General features: G+C 44.8%; 1 protein-coding gene across 5 annotated transcripts in view; it reads left to right on the forward strand.

Moving 5' to 3' along the window:
- The window catches only part of LOC138489380 (zinc finger protein 391-like), a 279,556-nt gene that overhangs the window by 71,171 nt on the left and 183,145 nt on the right, over positions 1–25,240 (forward strand). For all 5 annotated transcript variants that reach the window (XM_069617096.1, XM_069617098.1, XM_069617095.1 and 2 more), the window contains one exon: positions 10,773–10,865. In XM_069617096.1, the coding sequence (XP_069473197.1) occupies positions 10,773–10,865 (93 nt within the window). The remainder of the gene's footprint in view (positions 1–10,772; positions 10,866–25,240) is intronic.

Genomic DNA, 25,240 nt, shown 5'->3' on the forward strand with positions numbered 1-25,240 from the left:
TTTTAGTTGTCGTGGTCCCCCAGAGGACTGCATCTTCGTTGGAAGAAAAAATGAAACAGACAGAGACCCATGATCACTCCAGGGGTTGAAAGAAACCTGGACCTCAGACGAGACCAAAGACCGGGAATGGTCTACGAAGACAGTCTGTAGTAGACCATGACAAACCTCTATGCCATGTAGGGCAGAGAGGGAGAGTAGAATTGTAGGAGCCATTGAGACATATTAAACCCACCGATTCCATAGAGAGATTCCAAAGTCTACCCCAGACAAATTTCTGGCCTCTTTGTTTATCATCCTCCAGATCCTGTCCCAGATCGCCATAATTGGCCTTAGATGATATGGAGCAGTCAAAGTTGAGATCTCCAGCCAGGACCACTTTCCCCCTGGTATGGAGAGATCTCCAAGCGAGAACCATATCCGTTAGACTTTCCAAAAAAGGCTCAAGGGCAGCAAGGCCTTTATGCCAATAGATGTTAATTATAAGAAGGTTAACCAGGCCATCTCCAGAAATGGACTTCAAAGCTAAAATACCAAATGGCGTATCCGAAAGAACCACATTCATAAGGCCAAGAGAAGCTCTTATCCCAATGGGAAGACCCCCCCCCCCCCCTCAAGCCCTCCCTCCCAGACTAGGTTTAGCATTTTGGGAGTAAATTTCAAAGCCATCAGTGAAGGGGGGGCGGGGGGGAGAGCAGCCAGGTTTCCTGTAGATGGAAGCAGTCAAAGCCGTTGAGCATAGCTGCTGCATCAGTATTAGTTAAAGGATGTACATTTTCCCTGGAATTCCAGGATAGAAGAGTACATTTATTAGGGGCCATATTATTAGTTACTGAGACCAGACTCATAAGGGAATGCTCATTTCCACAAGCCAGAAGTAACTTGGGCCCAGTTTCTAGCATCTCCATTGTTTCTGGCCGTAAATTGCCTCAGTTGAGGCTGCAAAACCTTTTCCGGGTGCTAGACCATAGTAAGATTTCCCCTGTACTCTTCAGATCCTCCATACTTGCCAGAGAACTGATTATATTCTAGCAATCTTATTTCAAAACCAAGCTGCATTAGGCCCTCTTTTTGGCCCATTACTAAGTCCAACACCACTCTTGATTTCAAAATAATATTTCTCAGATCTACACGATTTTTAGAGGGAAAGAAAATCCTTTCCATGTCGTAACTAGAGATAAGAGAAAGAGGTGTTAATTGCTGATATTTCAGGATATTCCCACGATTCAAACAAATGGGCAGATCCTGACCCTATAGACTAGTAAATTGCAGAGTCTCTAATGAATCTTTATCCCCGACGGCTGGGGAAGTGAATCGGCAATATATTTAGTAAATTGACTTAAAGAGTCAGCTTCCAAATCAGTACCCCCTGCACCCCTTAAAATGGTCCTATTTTTGGATACATGAGGACCAACAGGAAATCTTTCCTGACCGTTGAAAGATCCCCCATTTGATGGCTTTAATTGAGCGGGGTTTAAGATATTAGGAACATGGAGATCCCCCACTGGTCTCGATCCCATAATACGTTCCCCTCATACCAAATCTGTAGAAACCATATGACCCTCAGGAGGGCAGGATAATTGGCCATCTGTGATAGAAGAACTAGTAGTGGCGGCCGTGGCCTGAGATAAACCTGAAGTTGAATTAGCGTCCACCAAGGAGGGAGGCTTCGTTCTATAGAGATCCTGTAATAATTGTTTCGCCATATCAAGATTAACCAGGGTCACAGATATGGGAGTTGTTATAGACACAAGATGAGTAGAATTTGAACATGGTAATAGATTACCAGGAATAATGAGGGATTCTATAGTTGAGGAAGAAGCCACAGAGTTACATTCTCTTTGAGCATTCAGAGTATCTGAAGCGCTATTATTTATAGGGTCAGAAAGGGTTGGAATTACTTTAAGGTTACAAATGGCATGGGTGTCCTCAGCCAAAACAGCATTCCCCGCAACCACAAGGGGAATATTGTAATTCGGCTTAGAACTAACTACCAATGAATCGATCTGACTGCCTACATCTATAATATAGGCAATAAAGTAGTCACAGAAGATACAGGGACAGCACTCGGTATTCCAATCGGAGGTACTGCTGCTTCCACCGGAATATAAATCCCCTTAGAAGGGGTAATAGTGGTTGCGAGTGTGGAAGCACTTGGCAAAACCAGATTTAAAAAAAAATTGATTAGTAAAGGAATTTATTTTTTTCAGATTTTTCTGATTTTTAGTTTTCTTTATTTGATGAATACATTTTTTTTACCTAAAGGAGCAAAGCCCTTTAAGTGTACTGTTTCTCTAGTGAGATCGATGAAAGATTGGGGTGGGGTTTAGAATCTAAAATAGGGATGACCGTATCTCCCTTATGTTGTTTATCCGTTTCTAATGTAATAGAATCGCAAACAAACATGGGAAGAGAAGAACCAGGCAAATGGACAGCCAACCCATCTAGGACTTCTCTCGAGGGGGTATTGATGGTCACCTTTTCATGATTAATTGGTGATTTACCGCCTAATACAGGATCCAAAAGGACTCCCTCATCCTTCAGAGAGGGAATAGGCAAGGTTTTTGCATATATTCCCCTTCTCTGAGCAGAGCGAGGCAATTAAAGAGGAGATCTTGTTAGAATCTTCCCCCAAGGCACTAGCCCTTTCCACATTAAGGCCCCTCTTAACTAACGGCCCTTCCGTAGTTAGTTGGCTTGGCACAGCGGATTCAGGGCACAGTTTAGTTATAGAGGGGTTATCTTCCTTAATAATCTTCACCAACTCTTCAAACCTATCAAGACCATCCAGCCTGGTGTACATTTCAGAGAGTAGAAGAGAGTGTGATCCAACCTCTGCCCAGATGTTGTCATAAAGACTAACAAAGGAGCTTAGTACCATATTCAAGGCGGAGACTGTAGGTTGAGTCAGTCTTATTCTATCGTCTGCCTCTTTGAGGGTATGGTGCAGTATGGACTCACTGGCATGTTCCTTTTTCATGTCTGGCAGTAGGCCCCTTTCTCTGAGCCAGTTTTGCTTCTCTGTATACTCCTCGATAAAATTGGTGAGTTCAGAGGGAGAACCCACGAGAGAAGCATCACAGGTTTGTTGAGTTGCACTGTTGATATTAGTAGGATTATGTTCCAACTCACTCTCAGCTATTGCCTTATCTGCACATTCGATAATGCTGATATCATCAATATCATTGTGTGCAGGATCATCATTCTCTCATTTCTTTACTACATCCGCCAAATGCAAATGATCCAGAGCAGCCACTGTCGAAGCTGAGTGAGGAGCTTTAATAAGGGGACTAGTTGCTTTTCTTTCCCCAAAATAATTGGAGATTATTTTCCCCCTGAACTGGTTCACCTAATGTGCCCATTTTAGATTTTACTTTGGGAGTGTAAATCAACGGTTTCATAAGGGGTGTTTTAAAAACTGTAGATTTCATTGTACGAGTGCCAGCATTTCCAGCAGAAAACAGAAAGGTTCACCTGAATAGAGGAGGTATGATTAACTACCACACCAGAAGAGGGACACCTCCACAGATAAATTAGAGGGGGAAATAGTGTGGCTATTGTTACCCTCTAGTAGGGAAGATTGCGGGGCAATAGCACCATTGGGGCCAGCAGAAGGTTCTATATAGTTAGAACCAGAACCAACCATCATAGAGTCAGATAGAAGCAATTTTGATTGTGATGAGATGGGAGTCAGATAGAAAGTATTCACCATATTATTGTTCGAATAGTTGGAGCAAGGCCTCGCCCTTAATGAGCTGCCACCATCATCCAAGTTCAAGGCTATAGTAGCTGCTAGACGTTCTTCCTGAGCATCAATGGAAATATCCTGTTTTCCATTGAAGATGCAGCTATTGTCGGCTAGAGTACGTGGAATAATGCCCATGATGTTGAGTAGCTCACTCCTATCTTGAGAGTGGATTTGAGCGTGAACCGTGCTTTTCAAAAGAATAGAGTCCGAAGAACCAAACACTTGTGTATGAGGGAGCTTACCCAGACAGATGGGGCAGGAATTCAGAGGAGGGATAGCTTCTTTAGGATCCGGTGAAAGGACCACCACGGCAGATTGCATGGAGTCCAGAGAAGCCTCCATAACTGACTGACTCCTGAGGCCCTTACGTGTCAACCAGAAAAGGGGGCTATGCCTAAAAACTGAAGAGCCGGAGAGCAAAAACTAGCAGCAAAAGGCAGAGCCTCAGTACTAGATAGTTAAAATCTATATCACAGACAGATAAAATACAGTTTGAAGAAATAGAACCAAAATGTTTGTGAAAATGCAGAAAACTAAAAAATGCACTGAGTAAAAGTGGTAGCTAAGGTGAATCAGTAAATACTACCACTAATATACATTAAGACACATAGATATGAATCCTACAGTAAAATCAGGTAATTCATAGGGAGAGATGTATAAGTCAATATCAATTAAATAATGTAATAAAGAACTTATGAGGGAACAAAGTAGGCCCCAAGTCACAGGGTAAGGGACGCCCGACAGCTTAAGGAGCTACCAGAGTCCGATTTCCCCCCCCCCCCCCCTCACCCTGGTGACAAATATAAGTTAGAGCAGGCAGTAAGGCAAACTGAGACCCTGGCTTAAAATACTCTACTCACTGAATCACTAATAGTGAGTAGAATGTACGTTGGACAAGGACACAGCTAAACAGAGACTCCAGCCCTTACTGCCTCCAGGGCTTAACGCCGCAAGGGTGGTTGGGCCGGCAATTTTTGCTGGGAAGAGGTCATGTGATCCGTCCCGTGTCCGGAGAGGGCTCCGCCCCCTTCAGGAAGCAGGTGGAGCAGCAAGAGCTCTGCTCGCAGTGCTGCTATGAGGTAGGAAGTTGCATGCAGGAGCAAACATTCTCAGGACAGAGCGCTCCTTCATGATATTGTCGAGGTGTATCCTGATACTGTGATCTATGTTCACACCTGGGCTAATATGTTCCATCTATATGAGATCTCGCGTGCCCCGAGAGCTGCTGGCTTTACTGCAAATGTTAAATGCCAACTAGTGTACAAGGCTATCAAGTACCTGGGCCATGGTCTCATCAGGCCCCAAGAGAAAATATTAATGGAGGCATTTAAGACCACCTCAGTGTCCCACACTAAGAACGGTTTTAAACATGTATTCCTTCATTAACTACTCTGGAACCCTCCCTAACAGAAAAGTTGAAGAACAATTATCTGAATGCATTGATGGGGTCAGGATGATCAACAGTCCTTTGCACAACTCAATGAATGCCTATTTAATCCCCATTTGTTAAAGATGCCAGATTTTTCAAAATCTTTGTTACAGACTGAAGCACCCATAGCACGACTAGGGGCTATTCTGTCCAAATACAAGGTGGAAAAGAACACCCCCATCGTTGATACCAGGCAAAAACTATTTCTCCATAAAAATGACTACAGCACGGGGATGGAGATTCACTCTGAATGCAGATCATGCCCCCCTTTTTTTGGCTAGCACGCCAAAAAGACTGTAATGCCAGGATACAAGGTGGTTTTTGGCTTTACATCCCTAAACATTTGAGGTGTCTCAGCATAAGGGCTGAAAATAGAGAAATGAGCAGACCCCCATTGAACACACTAGGGTGAGCCTCACAGAAAGGAAAGGGAGTGTGGTGACTTGTCTGAAAGCTCCATCCTTATTTATTATGGAAGAGTCACCAGAGACTGTGCTGGTTCTGTGCCTACTGGATGTGCCTCCCACCGGCTTATTACCCCCACCCCTTATCCCAGACGAGACTATCCTTTTAAGGTCCCACTGCCGGATACTGACCTGCATGACAACCTCTCCCAAGAAGCCTTGCAAGATTCTTTTCAGGCCAGGAACTGTAGCAGCAGTCAAAGGACATGTAGCTCACGAATCCTGGGTAATGGCAAGTTGCAGAGAAACTGAATTTGAACTTTACCTGTAGAAAAGCGTCTGAGCATAGTCTTGCTGACCCGCAGCACCCGGCACAGTCCAGGTTTCTTCAGCGGGAGGAACAGCAGGTCAGCACAGACCCACCCTCCACACATAGAATCCACAATGGGTCTGCATGCAGTGAACTTGTTTAAGGCAATGTATGCACTCCTCAGTGACAGAAAACTATGAAACAATTATCCAATACAAAGCTCCACTAATAATAGCCTATTGAGGGGAAACTAAGAAGTTTCCTGGCAATAACCATTAGATACAAGAATACAACCTGAAATGGGTAATTATCTATTCGGAGCAAGATTAGGAGTCTGTCCCCTCTTCAGGCAATATAAACTGGTCTGGGAAAGTTAAGATGGTAAGAGGACCCCAGAGGTGGAGAGACTTATGGCACCCACACTCTGTTGGTACAATGGGAGATTCCTGAAATAAAGAACCAATTGAAAAGTACTGTCTGGAAGAAGGCAAGGTTTGTTCTACCCTCTCCCCTTTCACAGGGGTTTCTGTCACTGTAAGCATTTTGCCTACTTCTATTCTGTTTCGCAGTTGGCAGAATCCTCGTCTGTGGACGAGGAAAGTGAGGCCAGAATTTACTGTTCCTTACAGGTCCATGCTTCAACCTTCTGAGATCCCTCAAGTAGGTATTGCACTTGCTGTAGAAATCTGTGTTTAATCTTTTATTCCACATTCTTATACAAACTAAATAGCCCACAGAGCTCAGGTACCCACTGCTGTGATCTGTGTTTAAACTGGAGGTCAGAGGTTCCAATGGATGTAATATAACTCAGTGGTGTATTCCCTCTGGAGGGTCAGCATCCCCAACCCTCCAAGAGCGCAGCCAACCTCCACCCTGTACCCTTACACTACCGCCTGCAGTTATTGCTTGATCAAACTGTTAAGGTGGGCCCAATTTGCTGCATGAGCATAAAGAACAATCCTCAATAATGGAGTACTCGTGGAGCACAGTAACACCCAGCTTTATTCAAAACCTAGAATAGCTGCCAGGAGAACAAACAAGTAGCTCTCGTATTGCAAAAGGGGTGAGCAGCTTTTATTTTAAAAATACGTCATCAATGATGTCACAATACAATATTGATTACAAAACGTATGAGGGGTTAATATTGGTTAGTATCCTAGGTTACATAAAGAATACATATGTGTTAGTTCTATGATTAGGTTAACCATAACTGATGGCTCCGTCTGGTCCCAGCCCCTTACAGACACTGCTTTCATTACAACTATTACTGCTTCATTGGCTTCGTTCATTATAGGCGGTGTGGCAAGAGGCAATCATTAGTTGGCCATTTACCCGCCAAGCTTGGATACTTTGATAAGAATTCAAGATATAATGAGGACATATGGTGGAAGGAGAGAAGTCTGTGGTCTGCAATAATGTCTATTCAAAGTACTCCTCATCATTCCCATGCCATGTGCCCCATCTATTCCTTTCATTGGCTTTGTGTATCGGCTTGTGTCTGCAGTTTGGCAGGTGTCTGATCTGTATTTGGCTTATAATGAATATCTTCTGTTCTTCATTTCTTGATGATGTGTTAAGAGACCGTGTTGGAAAATGAATTCCTTATTTACTGGGTTTTTAGCTAACTGTAACTTGAATGTGTATTCCTTGTGGCCTGTTGGGACACCCTTCACCTATTCTCGATGGAGTCTTTTGGCATACTACTTTATTGCACCTGGACATCAGTGGCCGTCTGGCCACTGGCCTCCTAATAATTCATTTGACTTGGAAGGCTACTGCTTCGTCTCCTAGGAACTGTTATCTCGTCTCTGCGTTCTGCATGCCCACTACTCCCTTCCATACTTGACCTTGGCTGGTGCTACTGCTGTCTGGACAGCTTCAAAAATAAATGTGTTTTTGTGAATTCAGCATCTTGTCTGAGGTTTCAGACCGTGCTAACTCTTAGGCTTGCTGCAGCCTCTGTGCAATGGAAATGGCTGTACTTCGGCACTTTTCACCTCCATATTGGGGATCTATATTCACCTCTGTTCATATTACATTTGCCATACGTTTGTTTTCCCTGCTCATCTACGCTGCAGCTACCCTTGCCTATATTTCCATCTATCCTATCGGTGCAGCAAGTCCCTCTCTTGGTATACTGGAATCCTCCTCCCCTCTGTTATATATACAGCACACTGTTAGGCAGAAACCTGTGCAGTTCCCTTAGGGACCACTGCAAAAAGTTTAAGACTACAGGTGTTGGCAGTAAACCCAATTGGTAGCAGTCGGTACCACCCAGATTTACCTAGTAGCTGTGGCTGAGCAATCAGACCTCTCTCAAGAAGAGTTAGGCAGTATACAGAGCATACACAATAGGTACAGAGACACAGTAGCACAAGCAAACACTGACCAGAGCTTTGGTATAAAAGTATATAATTATTTATTCAAAAACACACTTGTAAAATACACTAACACTATTATGACAAGCAAGTTCCAACATAGTCCCCATCAATATATATACATCCCTGATTACTTATTGAACAGGTCTTAGTTAAAACACCACTTATTTGCAGACAGAGTGGGCGCTTAACCTAAGATGGCACTCCAATAAGTTATTTAAAGAGGGAGGGAAAAGGCAGAATTAGGAAAGCACACAATACCAACACTTTTAAAAGAACCACAGCAAGTCAGGAAAGGCAGAGTCTACTGTAGAGCAAGAAAGTTCCTAGGCCAGGCCCACTCTTGGAGAGAGCAAGGCGGAATGTGTCCAAGATCACACAGTTGAATTATACTTTAAAAGTCTTTGCAGATAGTTCAAAAAGGAGTTAGATCAGTTCAGAAAAGTTAGTTAACAGTCCCAAGGTCACCCCAGGATAGAGATTCAAGGATTTACGGGACACCTTGGACAGTCTGTTGCAAGGGAGACCAGACGGAACACAGTACCTGAAATGGTGAGAAAGCTTCAGCGGGGGCAGTTGTTCCTGGCAGCGGGTGCAAGTCAGTGCTTCGTCCAGGGGAAGAGAAGATCTCGACGTGGAGGAAAACTGGAGGTCGTTGCACTGCCAGGGAAGAAACCAGCCGCAGAGTTTCCCAGTTAAATGGTACTATCCTTTTATTCGCGGATGTGGTGAAGTGTGGCTATCCGGCCGTCGGGGTCCTTGGCACTGGCGATTCGATCCAGGAAGGCGAAAAGAGGGCGAACTGGTTATCCCCACCAGTTCAAAGGAAGAAGACCCTCTGGGATGAAGATCTTCTCTGTCGTCGGGAATTTGTGAGGCGATTCAGCAGGGCTCCACCGGTGGTGTCGTCGTTGCAGGTCGGCTCAGCTTCTCCCTCTTCAGATTCTTTGGTCCTGTGGCGACTTCTGAAGTTCCAGTCCCCATCCCCAAAGCCCTGCTTTTATGCAGAAAAACCCCATTCATTTGTCACTCAAACATGCTAAGTGGTGAGCCGGCCGGCTCACCACTGGGCCAATCGCACAAGAGTGCGACTTGAGTTGCCGAGGCAACTCAGTCCAGGGTGCCTAAACCCCCCTCCCACACATCCTGTAGACCCCAGACAGAGTGGCACCATTTGGAGGGCTTCTGTGGAGAAGCCTGCCAAAAAAGTGGAACAAAGGGCTCAACTCGGGTTATAGCTACAGAGGCGAACACAAACACCATTTTAAAACCGAGTCCTGGCAAAAAGACCCAACCGTGAATTTAATATTAAATAAATAAAGCAGCGGTATCTTTAACATTGCAACAAGATGTGTTGCGTTTAAAATCAATTGGAAAATCCCATAGTAAATATTCTTAAGGAATATTTCGTGTGGTAACCACTGCCACCAGCCAGAAACTTGACGAGGGGGGACTGGACAGTGCCCCCTCAAACAGACCCAGGGGCAATCGAATTACCCCTTACCAGTACTTCCTCAATATGATGGTTAGTACTGGTTCTGTTCACAATTTGGGACTAGTAAAGCCAATGGTGACTTTACATGCCCTGGGACAGTAGTCCGTCCCAGCGTATGGAGTCTGTTTGGGGTCACTATGACACCCCTGTGTTACTGCTTTGACGGTGCTGTGTAACACACATCAAAACGCATGAAGCCCTATGGAGTAAAAGACCCCATAGCCCATAAAACACATTCAAAGTCAAAGGATATCCTCAAATCATGTCTAAGAGTGGGAGAAAAAGAATCATACTCTTAGCAGGAGAAAAAAATAAACCCCAAAAATCCAGCAAAGCTGCTGAGGGACTCACTAGGTTTGGGAAATTAGCCTTAACAGAGAATTCTTCCTAAAGCACACTACTTGTGCTTTGCTGTCTAACTGTAATCCCTACTTGTGTTGCATAACTAATGTCTTCATGGCAGTAGCATATAGATTGATAGTTTCTTGGAACCTGCCTTGGCTTGTCTAGTCTTTTACCCCTAGGTACATCAGGCGATGGGGATGTCTCATCTGTACGGTACTGGTGAGGGGTAAGGGCAGTACTTGGTACTTGCATATTCATCGGAGTAGATGCAGTAGGTAGCAGCTGCATGTTCATGTGCCCCATTACACTGTAGTGCTTTCCTCTTGCTCTCCAGCTTTCTTTGCTCCGTCCCGACCAACTTCTAGCCTACAATTTGTGCACCCCTCCTTTTTGCCTGCAGATGCAGTGGTCTTGCTCTCACTTTCCTGAGAAACAGGGTGCTGTTATTGCTTTTCACCCTCTGCAGTAGGAATGCCACCTGCTGCTGGTAGTAATGTGTTTCTGGGAAAATGTTTTACCAGCAATTTCAGGGACAGAATACACTGATTCATAATTTTCTGTTGTGCTATTCAGCTATGTCGTCCAGCAAGCCACATGCGTAGATTGCGCTTGCCACTACACCAGTACAAGTAGGACAATTAACGTGTGTTTTCATTTTATTAACAGGCCCTCTTATTGTCACCACTGTCTTTTCATTAAAAACCAAGGAATTGCAAGAGGAGAGTGCCACAGACATTCAGGAGGCGGCAGGAATTCAAGGTATAGTCATCATGCTTAGCCAGCGCTCACTGTTCATGCACCTCTATCGTCACATCCCCAATCCTTTATAAGAAAAGGATGAAGCGTGTGGGAAACCGGAGTGAGTGATGGTTTGGTGATACTAGAGTGAGCAGGAAAATATCACACATTCATAAACGAGACATAGCTGAAGGAAAGCAGGGCAGGTGATAAGGCAACTATGTGAACTGATGGCTGCATGGAGGAAGGAAGAATTAAGGGTCCAGAAAGGGCTGAAAGGTATGTGAGAATGGGAGGAAAAACAAGAAGGAGGGTGGGTGGAACAGAGAAGGGGGCGGCTGCAAGTTGGGAGAGAGAATGGGGTGAACAACAGATTCTGCCGGGCATTCTGAATCCTGGACCGGCTTTGAAGATCTTCAAACTAGTCACTGAGTTCAGTAAGAGCTTGAATCTCCCAGTCCATATTCACATCATTCTTAGAGTGGCACCTGGACTCAAATCAGTGGTAGCATGGGCTGAGCCGAAAGGCTCCCTAGAATAATTCATGCTTAAATCTCAATGACCTATTTCCAAACAGCAGTAAAGCAAACACATACCTGCTTACAATTGTAGATTAAGCTAAACTGATAGTTTGTTGAACAGCGTTTGCTCTTTAACCAAGTAGGCCACAATGGAAGGAGGGGGAAGAATTGAGAAAAAAGGTGGGGTAAGTGGAATCACAAATTCAAATATTACAAATTTCCATTTCTCTTTCAACGAGGATGCAGTTATATTTGTAAAGCCTGTGTGAACTGCTTGTTGGGTAGCAAAATACAATGACAATGCAGTTTGCAAATTAATTTCTTTTCAGTAATTCCTTTTCTTGTGTGTGGGGAGAAAGGATGAATTTGGCACATTATTCTTTTATTGCTGTTGTACTTGTTTTTATTCTTTCATTGCTGTGTTAATTGTTTAAGAAGTTCCTGGCACTTAAGGCAAAGAGGAACATTAATATCACATTTAGGTGCCTACTTCTGACAGTGTTCTTGAAGATGGTGGAGTGGGTATAGCTCAGCTATCAGTGAATGGGGGGCTGGCCTGGCACTAGGAGGTACTTTGACAAGTGTCCCCCAATTCAGGCTTCGTGCATCTGGCACAAGGTGAGAAAGAGTGTCTCCAAACAGTAACCTCACCTTTTGCTTGACATAGGCGGAGTCTAGCACCCCTTCTGTTAAGAAACAGGCAGGTGCAGGATGAGGGCAAAGCTCCTCTGAAGGCAATGGCTGGTGTAGGATGAGGCAAAGCTCCCCTGAAGGCAATGGCTGGTGCAGGATGAGGCAAAGCTCCCCTGAAGGCAATGGCTGGTGCAGGATGAGGCAAAGCTCCCCTGAAGGCAATGGCTGGTGCAGGATGAGGCAAAGCTCCCCTGAAGGCAATGGCTGGTGCAGGATGAGGCAAAGCTCCCCTGAAGGCAATGGCTGGTGCAGGATGAGACAAAGCTTCCCTGAAGGCAATGGCTGGTGCAGGATGAGACAAAGCTCCCCTGAAGGCAATGGCTGGTGCAGGATGAGGCAAAGCTCCCCTGAAGGCAATGGCTGGTGCAGGATGAGGCAAAGCTCCCCTGAAGGCAATGGCTGGATCAGGATGAGGCAAAGCTCCCTTGAAGGCAATGGCAGGCGCAGGATGAGGCAAAGCTCCCCTGAAGGCAATGGCTGGTGCAGGATGAGGCAAAGCTTCCCTGAAGGTAATGCTGGCAGGATGAGGCAAAGCTTCCCTGAAGGTAATGGCTGGTGCAGGATGAGGCAAAGCTCCTTGCGAGGTAATGGCTGGTGCAGGATGAGGCAAAGCTCCTCTGAAGATCATGGCTGGTGCAGGGTGAGGCAAAGCTCCTCTGAAGGTAATGGCTGTTGCAGGATGAGACAGAACTCCTCGCGAGGTAATGGCTGGTGCAGGATGATACAGAGCTTTTGTAATCCATCTTAATTTGCCCTTTAAGATATGAATATTCCATCAATTCTGGAATGTCTGAAAATTCTGTTTTCCTTTTTTGTAATTAAACTTTGTTTTTTGTACAAAATAAAATAAGTGTGACATTTGTAAGTGGCACTTGGTATGTGGAAGTGTAATATGTTGGCAGTACATGCATACTTGCTAACACAACCCATTACAATCTGTAGGTGCATTTCCAGTCCCGGTCCTGGTTTTTTCTCTGGAATCTGGAACCTCTAGTCGATGTTTGATAATGAGGAAAGTGGGAATGCAAATAAACTAGGACTACATAAGCACCTACAGATTTGAATGCATTATGTTGACAAGTATGCATGTCCTGCCAACATATTAAACTTACACACACCAAGTGCTACAAATATTTTCCATCAGAATTTGCACACATAGCTCATATAAATGCACATATGCATTTCTTAACTTTCATGCACATACTCTTGAAAAGAAACATTTAAGGTCTGCATTTTCCATTTTTCATTCAGTATAAATGTTGCACTTTCCAACCTCACTGCGGTCTCTGGTGGATAGCTCGGGGGCAGCAACCCACCAGTGCTACCTAAATTCTTCTAAACAATTATGAATAAAATCTGTAACCGATAAACAGGCACGGTGTTAAGAACATGCCACTGTACTCGGACCGGACTAATACCTATTATGGCACCAGCTAGCTTATCTGGAACTTTCAAACACGCATCTGCAAACGACAGCACGTGCAGGCGCAAGCCAAACGTTTTGACGGATTTGTCTTGCCCACACAACCACGCTCAAATAGATCACTGAATAGGCACAGCACCTAAACATACGGGCCAACGTTCACTAGGCTTTTACCAGTAGGAGCATTTGCAAGGAACCCAAGGCAACATATATCCGGCATAAATGGAATGTACCACTACCATGGAACTATTCTGTCCTTAAGGCATCTCACAGGACACCACTCACTGCCTCACAGGGCTCCAGTTCAGACATCAGAACTAATACCAACTACGGAAGCACCTATATTCATAAGTCAAAACGGACCATCTGGCCGTCAACTAAGATACTCGCAACAATTGGGTAATTACATGAATCACTATTAAAGCGAATGTGATCTAGAATCAGAGACAATCTCATGACTAGCCACAGGCCACCACAGGTTAGAACACCACACCCACCAATATCACTGGCACCATGTTGTCTGTGGGAAATGACCACACAGCACCCGAGCACTGGCTGTTGCCATGACTCTGAGCTAGCACATGCCACAACACCCTTAGCTAAAATACCTAATTGAACCATCCTATTCTCACCCACAGGCAAATCCAGGACCCAAGACTCAGACCGCACAGAATATATCCAACCCCAAGGGGACCAACATCTTGGGTATGACCCCCACCAGGCAATCTCAGACCGATGTAAGACCTGCCACTAAACAATACCCTTCCCTGCTTAAACTCAAATGGATACCAATCTAACCCATTACTGTTCTCTCTCTTCCCCTCTTTTCTTCTCTCCCGGTTTCTGAATTGGCACTGCCCATTACTGTTGTAACCAACAAATGTACAAATGATGAATTACCAATGTAATGTAACTTATGCTGTAATGTCAAATTTGTATGCCTAAATCAAACTGTCACGTTTTGATAAACACGTCACCTCACAAATGTCACATATATCGGCAAACTGCTCGATATGTGTAATTTTAATATCGGCCTTGATAAAGACCTCCCGAGATCGAAACACGTGCCGGCTGACCACCGCAAAGAGTATGTAGTCTACACCTTAATAAAATCTCACTATAACAACGGCATTCAGTGTGGGACTATATATATATATATATATATATATTTCTGAGGCTTGTGGAAGCTGCTTAGAGCACATGCTGCGCATAGACCGACATCTAGTGGAAGTTGCGGAGTATTACAGTTGTGTTTTCGAAAATCGAAAAGGGACGTCAACAGGGCGTGCCAGTAATGATATCCCTAGTGTGACATCCACTGTACCTATGATCCCTCGCGCGTCGAGGCTCTCAGATTATTTTTTTCCACCATACTAGAAGGATGCGTATAGCAGAGTTCCTTTCGGCGATAAGCCATTGAATTTGTAGAATTGCGATAGTTTTTCTTTCTATCCTTTCTTCGACTGCCGTAACACCACGCAGAGGAAAGAGAAAGAATACTACCATCGGAGACCATCGCAACGGACCGTACGGCCTTGGGAGGCCGCCCCAGGCCTCAGCCCAGACAGTAGGGAGAGAGGGGGGAGGCCATTGGTGGGAGGCCATTTTAGAATGCATATTCTCCCCTTCCTACACTTTGTTTGCCCAGCTGCCATGCCCTTTACCCAGAATTATGGAAAACACTCCATTTACGTTTTGCCCTAAGTGCAACCGTAAATTCCCCTGGGTGGACAAACATTTAGTTTGCAACTTGTCTCCCGAGATGCCACGTCGGAATGTATTGTCGAGCGTGCAGGCTCTTCAAGCCCATGACATTGAAGGACCGTTCCACTAAGCACTGGGCCCACTACGCCAGGCAACTCGAGACCATGGACGTAGAAGGAGCCTTCAACAATGGCAGCGACGCCGCACTTTCGGACGGCGAGGGCACTGAGTAGCTTCAGCTACCCATGCGCAGGCCCCCGACCCCGTAGAACATCTAAACAGAAGAATGTACCCTTGCTACTATTTATTTTCATATTTTTTCTTCTTTAAAAATAATAAATTGTTTTTGAAAGGTTTCTGGATTGCGGAAATCCTAAGGTAAGATCAACCGCTGTTCTTATATATCCACCCAAATAGTGAAGTAGCTCTGTGTTTCAAAGGACAAATATTACGGTGATGCTTCCAGTGTTTGAGAAATAAATAAAAGGTAACTAATATAGTTTAGGAAGAATGCAAGACAATCACTTTCTACTTCCAAGGACATCAAAATCATATATTTAAAGAAAACCGGAACACATATTTGGAAGTCAACAAGGTTATAATCTCAACCAAGGGTAGAACAAAATACAAGTACATCCACATGGTACATTGAGAAGACAACGTTTTTTTTGGAGAGAGATTACAGTGTACATAAGTGTTTTAACACAATTATATTCACAGAACAAAAACAAAAAAAACAAAAAGAACATTGGGTTTATATTCATTTCTTTACACTAAAGTGACTAAATCATAAAGTAGAGTGCAAAATGGACATATACATGATACTGGTTCAGTAAATGGACAATATCATTGCCCAAATTGTGGATACTGTTCAGTGATAGTCCCTTTTTGCAATTGTTAATTTCAAGCAATTAATGCTGCAGGGTCTTTGATACAAGATATATTTTTTATCCTTGCCAACGTGAGGTTTGATGGTTGGAACCGGAATATAAGTTCCAAAGGATCAGGGATATATATATGTGTGTGATTTGATTCCCTGTCTTCGTCACGTTTCGGCGGTATTCTATTGCGATAGGTCAGCCTTCATCAGGGCTCCTAGTTGGGGACCCTGTGGAGAGTATATGGATATCGAGTCAGAGGGGTGGATGTGAGCAAGCGGTGGCCCCTTGTACTTAGGGCACTGCACAAAAATATTTTAAAACTCTCGGCACCGGTGGCCGGCTTACCTGCCGTTGCTTCAGATCCCAGAGGTTCGGGTGTAGGCCACACGGGGAGAAAATCAGGCGACAAGATCAAGCGTCTATGTGAACACTGAGCGCTCTCAGATAAAGTCACAGTCACATCTTGGTGATCTCCTGCATAAGGTTTGAAAGTAATAGAAAAGAGGGGAACAGAGGCTGTAGATCGGGGGTCTTGCCCCCAAGTTATGTAGTACTAATAGGTAATTGCTATTTAGCTACATATAAGAAAGGTATTAAAAAGTGGAGAGTAATGCTCTACCAGTAGTGATTACTACTACTCCGACCCCGTAGGACAGGCCAGCGGCCATGTTGTGGGAACTACACCCCGCCGCGGGAGCTCTTCAAAAGCACATACCACAAAACACATAAGCCCCATTCGACAGATGAGGCGAATACTAGACAACGTTCGACACCCCGTGAACGGTCCACCGAGTTCCAGTCCTCTGGGCAATCTCGTTAAAGATCGCCACACGACAGGGCTAAGATGTCGAAAGACGGCACGGGTGTCGCACGAAAAACACCTTCCGAAGGTCAGACAAAATCTCGGCCCCCACACTCGAAGTTCGACATTCTTCATCTAGTAAAACAACAGCCCGCAAAAAGTCTGTTACACACTCCTCGGGGCCCCAGGGTGGGGAAAAACATCATCAGAAATCCACTAAGACACCTCATAGGGACAAGAGTCCCACTAGGGACAGGTCTTCACAAAATGTTATCCAAGCCCATAGAGAAACCTAAATACTCTAGGCAAAAGCTTATACCTCCAACTAATGAAGACATTGGTATTCCCGACACTGTAATCCCAAGTTAAAAGGAATGGTCTTCGCAAGATATAGATAGTTCTGCGAAGAATGACCTTTATGGCAAATGTCTTTGAAAAAAATCCAGATTAACTTCAAAGCTTTCAGACCACCCCTCCCGCCTCAGCCCCTTTTGGCTCTCAACCTCTACCAAGAAGGCTCATTCTGATGTCCCAGCACAGGGCAGAATTATAGATCTATATGACCCTGAAATAGATCCAGAAGACCAGGATGATCTTTCATTTGTGGAGACATCTGACACTCAAATTATTGATGAGGACACAGACAAACTTTATTATGGGGACGATGAGGACCCAAGCCAGGAGGCGAACATGTATTCCATAGATTCTCCTATTAATCAGGACCCTCCAGTGGTAGATTCCCCTGTAAACAATCAACACCTCCTCAATGAAGTCTTAACAAAAGCAGCAGAACATTTCCGCATTGACACACAGGAGGTACAGGAGGACAGAGACTTCGCTGAACAATTGTTTGGAGACAAAAAGACAGTAGGACAATTTATCCCACTGCTGAAATCTGTGCAACGCAGAATCCAACCTTCTTTGGAGGCAAAGAATCTCACACAGGCCGTTAACCCGTGTGTGGAAAGTGTTCAGGCCTGCACCTTCAGACCCCCTATACATAAGAGGCCAGTTAAAACCAGACTCTTTGGTGGTTACCACCACATTAAAGAGAGCAGGCACACCCCTTGCTTCCTCCGAGGCTCCTCCGGATAAGGAGAGCAAGAAAATATATGCAATGGGCCGAAAGGTAGCCTCTTCTGCAGCCTACCAGGCAAGAATTGCGAATAATGCTACACTTTTGGCAAGTTACAACTGCCATAAGTGGGAGGAGGGTTCTGTCTTACTCTCATCTGCACCTGAGCCACTTAAATCTCAATTAGCTCAGGTAGCAGCAGACGGAAGAGCTGTGTCTACTTGTCTCCTCAAGTCAACTTTTTACGCGGCTGACAATGCAGGGAGATTTATCGCAGAGGGCACTATTGTAAAGAGGCACACTTGGCTTCGCCAATCAGGCTTCAGGCCAGAAACACAGGCCACCTTATTTAATATGCCAGTGGAACCTGATGTGCTCTTTGGCAAGGCTGTAGAAGACTCACTTGAGACAGCAACGGATGAGTATGACACTCATCCTTTGCTGTCCCGGTCCTTGGGTCAACTCACGGACAAGCCCACGGTGCAAAGAGGTAACAGCAATTTTTGCCACTTTCGGGGCCAAAATTCTCGGAGGGGATCCGGATACAACCAAGGCCAAGGTTCCTATGGCAACAACCAAGGACTAACCTTTCAGGGCTATCCACGAGGACAACTTAGAGGTTGTGGTAATCGGGGCCCGGCTCTAGGTGACATTCCGCTCCAGGTACCCTCCCATGCATCTCCAGTAGGACTAATTTCCAACTTCACCCACGCATGGGAGGGGGATCACCTCGGACAGATGGGTGCTGCCCACGGTAGCAGGGAGCTACTGCATAGAACTTCAACGTCCTCACGATCCCCCCCCCCCTCACCTCCCCCCCCCCCCCCCCCCGAGACAAAAGGTCCACTCGGAGGAACATCAGCGGATCCTTCTAAAAGAAATAACAGCGCTTCTATTAAAGGATAGTATTAGATTTGAGGCCTTCGAACAAGTATGTCAAGCGACAAAAGTTCTGCATGACTGCAAGAGGTAATCCTGCTCCTAAAAAAGGGGGATTACATGGCAACACTGGATATGAAAGATGCCTATTTTCATATTTCAATGTTTCCAGCGCACAGAAGATTCTTGCGTTTCAAGATAGCGAACCAGCACTACCAATTCAAGATGCTGCCCTTTGGAATAGCCTTCGCTCCAAAGGTATTCACCAAGGTACTGGTGGTGGTGGCAACGCATCTGCGCAGGGAGGCAATCCCAGTGTACCCTTACTTGGACGACTGGTTCATAACAGGGGAGTCGCCTCTGATTTGCAGACAAAACATCCAAACAACTATCGATCTCCTCTTTCAATTGGGCTTCTCAATCAACGAGAAAAAATCAAGCCTAGTGCCAAGAACTTCCAAACAGTTCCTAGGAGCTATCCTAAACACAGAGGAAGGATTGGTCTTTCCCTCGGAGAGAATAAAGAATTTGTTACTGCAAATACCACATTATCAGGCCGGCCGCCAGGTAAGGGTGCGCAAAGCAATGCGTTTAATTGGTATGATGGCATCTTGCATATACCTGGTTCCTCACGCGCACCTGCGCATGTGTCCCATACAGGAGTGGTTGGCAAAACGATGATCTCAGGCAAGCGGTCAGTGGGACGATCTAGTGGTCGTTTCGCCAACACTGGTACAAAATCTTTGCTGGTGGACCAGAGAAAACCTGACGAAGGGGGAAACCCTTCTACGACCCACTGATGCAAACAGTGGTCACAACGGATGCCTCGCTGGCAGGGTGGGGGGGGGCTCACTACCTTCACCATACAGCCCAGGGTCTGTGGTCTCACTGCGGTGTCAGTATTGAAAGCCCTCCAGCCGTTCAAACTCCATTTAACAAACCTGTCTGTGCAGATCCTGACGGACAGCACCACAGCAATGTTTTATATCAACAAGCAGGGGCGTACACGCTCTCCAAATCTTTCCAGACTTGCACGGAAAATCTAGAAATAGGCACTCAGACGAAAAATGTTCCTGTCATCGCAACATGTTCCAGGGGAACTCGCCGCTCTAGCAGACTCAGATCCCCTACCAGAGGAACACGAGTGGCATCTACACGAAGAAGTCGTAGAACGCCTCTTCTCTCAATACGGTTTTCCAACTATAGACCTATTCGCCAAAAGCGAAAATCGTCAATGCCCAGACTTCGCGTTCAGGTTCCCACAGCCAGGCTCCAAGGGGAACGCCCTATGGATGAACTGGTCAGGGAAGTTTGCTTACGCCCCTCCCCCCCCCCCCCCGACTCCTCTCATGAGGAAGGTGGTGAACAAGTTACACAACGAACCGATGACGCTGATCCTTGTTGCTCCTATTTGGGCAAGACAGCCGTGGTATCCACATCTGCGCAGACTGGCGATGTGCGAACCCATCAAACTCCCGTACCAGTACACCCTACTCTCTGTCAAGGGTATCGAGAATCTCCTCTTGATCCTGTAGGATCTCGGCCTCCCTTACTTCCCTTTCCTCCTCACCTCGTATTCCCCGGCGTAGATTCAGGGTCTGGTTCTCCTTAGGCTTGGCCTTCCCTTTTTTTTGTAGATGAGAGCGGCCGAAGGAGGCCGCCACCGCGACACCACAAGGGTGAGCGGTGGTGACCCTCCGCGGCCGCGGAGTTGGGGGAAAAAGCCAGAGGCTGAAAAAACCCCAGAGATCTGTAGATGAATCGTCTGTAGTAGGAAGCACTTGACACTTGCAGGAGCTGAGTATCTGCTGGAGAAGAGGCACACACCCTTCCAGAACTGGGCAGCAGGCCTCCAAGGAGGAATAGCAGAGGCAGGTAAGAAATCGGAAGTCCGAAGTATCAGCAACAAGGTAAGAGGGCTAGGCAAGGCAAATCTGAAGTGTATTACTGGGTACGGTACACAGAAGGAGCCAATAAACAAGAAAAGGCGAGTGGAGGAAGGTAAGTAAGAAAGGCGGAAGGATAGAAAAGACGGAAAGGCAAGAATAGTAAACAAAGGCGGGCGGAAGGGAAGGTAAGGAAACGGGAACGAAGTAATAGAGGGAAGTTAGTTAGGCGGTAGGACGGGAAGGGAATGGAGAACGGGAGCGAGGAAAGGGGGAGAGGGAGGAATCAAGAATCGGAGCGAGCTCCGGAAAGAGAAACCTGGGAAGGAGAGTACCTAGAGCCGGAGCGGGGTGACCGGAGAGGGTACAAGACTACTAACAAGGAAGGGGGGGTTAGAGTACGGAAAACAAAACGGTAGCAGGGGACACGAGCACGAAAGACAAGCAGCAGCCGAAAAACAGGAGCGTTGCAACGCACCCGAACACAGGAAGGGGCGGGCTATAACCTGTGTCGGGATACGTTGCTGAAAAGACTAGACCGCTGCACTGGGTAGAGGAAGCGTGATCGGGATATCCGTACGCCGCTTCCACCTATTCCAAAGCTTCCAGGCTCCCCGAGCCGTGACACTCTCCCAGCACGGAGGACTAACAGTGCACCCACAACCACACTCTATGAACTTGTCAGCATGGCTCCTGAAGTCATAGAGTTCGGACATCTCAATCTACCGCAGAGATGTATGGATATCTTGAGAGAGTAAACCGAACACGAGGAACTGTTACTATGATAAATGGAAACGATTCGTAATTTGGTGCCAGAATAAGCAAAACAAACCCCGTTGATTGTACTCCTTCTAATATTCTAACCCATATCCTCCACTTACTGGATGCAGGGTTAGTGTTTAACTCGCTAAGTTTAACCACTTCCCATAACAAAGTCTCATGGTGGAAGGTACCAGTCGTCAAAGCATTTCTAACCCACCGCCAGGTTGGGACCTTAATGTGGTACTCGCTAAGCTCATGAGACCACCCTTTGAGCCCATGTACAAGTCTAGTCTCAAACACCTGACTTATAAAACTGCCTTCTTAGTAGCCATCACTTCCATAAGAAGGGTCAGTGAAATCCAAGCTGTCAGTGCAGGTCCCTTTCTTTACTATACAAACTGGTGTTATGGACTCACCCTAGGTTCTCCCCTAAGTTCATTTCCAAATTCCATGTTTACCAGTCTATTGAGCTACCAGTAACTTTAGAAAACATTACCGGAAACCTCACAAACCCAACCTCCTAACAAACACATACACACATGAAATAGTTATGTTTCAAAATACATCTGCTGAAATACCAGACCAAGTATGTGTCTGTTGTTGCAGAACCTTTTATAAAAAGAGACACAAATAGTGGATATGGCCTACAAAATAGAGGGCAATGAGTCATCCCAATGGTTCCAATTAGCTTATATCAAACAGAAAATAACAAAATAACTTGCCCCTAAATTGTTTGCATATACTGCAATACAAAACTTGACAATAACCAAATGATATCACATGCTATTACTAACAACTTCCCCTTTCCAAAAGCTATCCAACAACTTAACTTGAATGAGAGCTTTACAATCCAAACAGTATACCCATTTCAAGCTATAATCCGCCTTCAATCGAAAATGGCCAAATTGCATGAGTTACTAAAAGGCATTCATGGCAAAGTATTATATTTGCTATTAAATCCTGAAGGAAATGTAGAAACTCTAGGAGTACAATGGCCAATAGATAAAGCATTGATTGTACTAGTTAATGGTGTACCAACAACCAACAATAAACCAAACAAATTGAAAACAACTAGTCAACTTAGTTAGACAAGTCCTACAATATCTCAAAACAATCAACACTACAAAGATAAAAACATAGAGAGAAAAACATCCACCCAAGTAATTTAAGATTCACCAACTGGCCAATTTGAACGTGTAGATCCTGTTACTGCAGCCAACATTTCAGAACAGTATACAATTCATCCACCACACTCCAAAGACACCATAGAAGATGCATTCGAAACATTGAATGCGTCAATCCAAAGGGTCCCCAATGAGAAGCCTGTTCTTTTCCTCTGCTCTTTCCTACAGAAAAAGGAGGAAGATATGATGAAAGATCCATACAAATTACTGCATCAGAATATCGCTCTTTACGGATTTATTCTGAAGACCCCAGATTCTGGGGTTCGAAAGAGAACATGCAAGTCTGTTATGTAGTTGTACACCCATTAAAAACATGCTCTAATTTTGTAAACCTGTCCGCTACCCAACTGCTTCAAAAGATAAAGATCACAAATCTCTTGGCAAACCTGTGTGGTACAAAAGCCGCCATCATGCTGATGTACGTTGTATGCTTAGGAACATAAGCCCCCCCCCACGTGGTGTGTTACTTTAAGTTGAGCAAAATATATACGCAAAGGGATGATTTGCATGACTTCTTGTGCACGGCAAACCAAAATAAAGAGGGAATAGATATAAAAACACCAGGAGAACTCAGTTCTCTTGGCCCTGTCAATGTATGAAAATACTTTCTCCATCACTTCATTGCTATGCTGCACTTGATTTGTAATAAAACTACTCCTCCACTTGGAAAAGTGGAAAACTTCTTTTGGAGAAAAGAATATCAATCCTGGGGAACACCACACATCCACATGCTTTTGTGGATAAAAGATGTTCCCGAATTTGGCTACGACAGTGACCTCACTGTTTTACAATTTATTAAAAAATACATCATCTGTGACATCCCTTCAGAAACCACCCATATTAACCTACGTACACAAATCATACACTTCCAAAAACATAAGTGTGGCAAATACTGCAGCGTAAATTATAAAAACAAAGGTAAATACTATACCAAATGTTGCTTTGGCTTCTCTAGAACAGTTTGCGCAAAAGGACAAGTAAATAGCTTAATGTCTTCTTTTGGACGGAGCGTAAAAGGAAAATCCCCTAAAAATATATACATTAAAAAGCATCCAAATCCATCAATGATTACAATCCAATCATTGCCCTCTTGTGAAATGCAAATATAGACATACAGTACATTGGAGACAATTCCATTGCAGCTGTAAAATATGCCACAGCCTGTCTCACTAAAGCTGACAAAGCAGACCTCATCATCTGAAAACACTGTCACAAACATTGTACAACTTTGGTATACAAATGTTCTCCCATAGAGACTGCGGGTGCTACGAAGCTGCAGACCATTTAACCAGGTACAGCCTTATATGGCAAATCTGAACACATTGTCTGTCTAAACCTTGGTCCTGCTTCATCCTGAAAGAGTACTAAAATCCTACCAAGAGATGGAAACAATAGCCACAAATGATCCCAACAAACCGGGACATTTTACAAAACAATTTAGTTGACACATACTAGCCAAAAGAAGTATTGCTTTGGAAAACAGGTGCCTGTACAACATAGCCCAAAACTACTTGCACAAAATAAATGTCACACCAGTTAAGACAACAGGCAAATATCCAGTCTCAACTTTTGAAGGAAGCCTAGTGAAACTTACCGAGCCGAAATAATCATAAAAAGTTATCATTTAAATCTGCACAACATAGAGACCCTTATTGCATGGTCCTACTGCAACTTTGTAAACCTTGGAGAAAAGAACAATAATTAAGTGACCATGAATCATTTGAAGCTGCATTCAATGCAAATGAAAGCAGTATAACAAATGTCAATTTCAAACAATGCAAAGAAATGTTGGACAATGAACGCCAGCAAGAGGAAGAAATTGAAGCTCTGCTAGATAATAAAAAAACTCCTTAGTGCAGTCAACCTTTCCTTACTTAAAGCCTAGAACCACTCGGAGAACCACTCATTCTAAATGAAGCTGAAATAGCCGTGACATAGTAGAAAATACCATGTATCCATCTAAACAATCTCTGAAGACGTGCCAGTGCTCAAATCACAGCTAAATGATGAACAACTATCGGGGGTCCCCTGGGCTTCTGTAATGTGCTCTTTTCTGTGTTGTTGGAGTTTTTGTTTGTCCACACACTGCAGATATTAGGTAAGGCCAGTCTCCCAAGCCAAGATGGTGGTTCTCACCTTGCACCCTGATTGGCTGGAGAGAGACAAAGGGCAGTGGCTGGACTTTCTGAACTGCCTTTCATTGTCATCATCCCAGCTGGAAGGATCTACAGTTTAAGAGCTCTAAAATATTAGGCCAAAGACATTGGGGCCAACATCAGGAGTAAAGATGTTCAGGCATTTGATCAGGGGAAGAAGAGTGACGCAGGCAGCAGGTTGTGCCATCAAGTTTCCAGTTTAGCTAAGTGAATCAAATCTAGTTTTTTTTTTTTTTAAACTTTGGTTTTATTGGCATTTTTAAAGGTATAACAAGCAGGCTGCATATGTGATCACCAGTTGTACACGAAGAACATGCCCAACAATCCCCACCCACCCTGCCGCCCCCCCCCCCTAAAGCCCCACCTCCCCCCACCCCTCGTTATACAAACTTGAACCATAACATAGGGAGACATGGGCTTTTCTTTTGCG

This window comes from Ambystoma mexicanum, chromosome 9 (genome assembly GCF_040938575.1).
Source record: "Ambystoma mexicanum isolate Mex_15411 chromosome 9, UKY_AmexF1_1, whole genome shotgun sequence".
In the NCBI taxonomy this organism is placed as follows: domain Eukaryota; kingdom Metazoa; phylum Chordata; class Amphibia; order Caudata; family Ambystomatidae; genus Ambystoma; species Ambystoma mexicanum.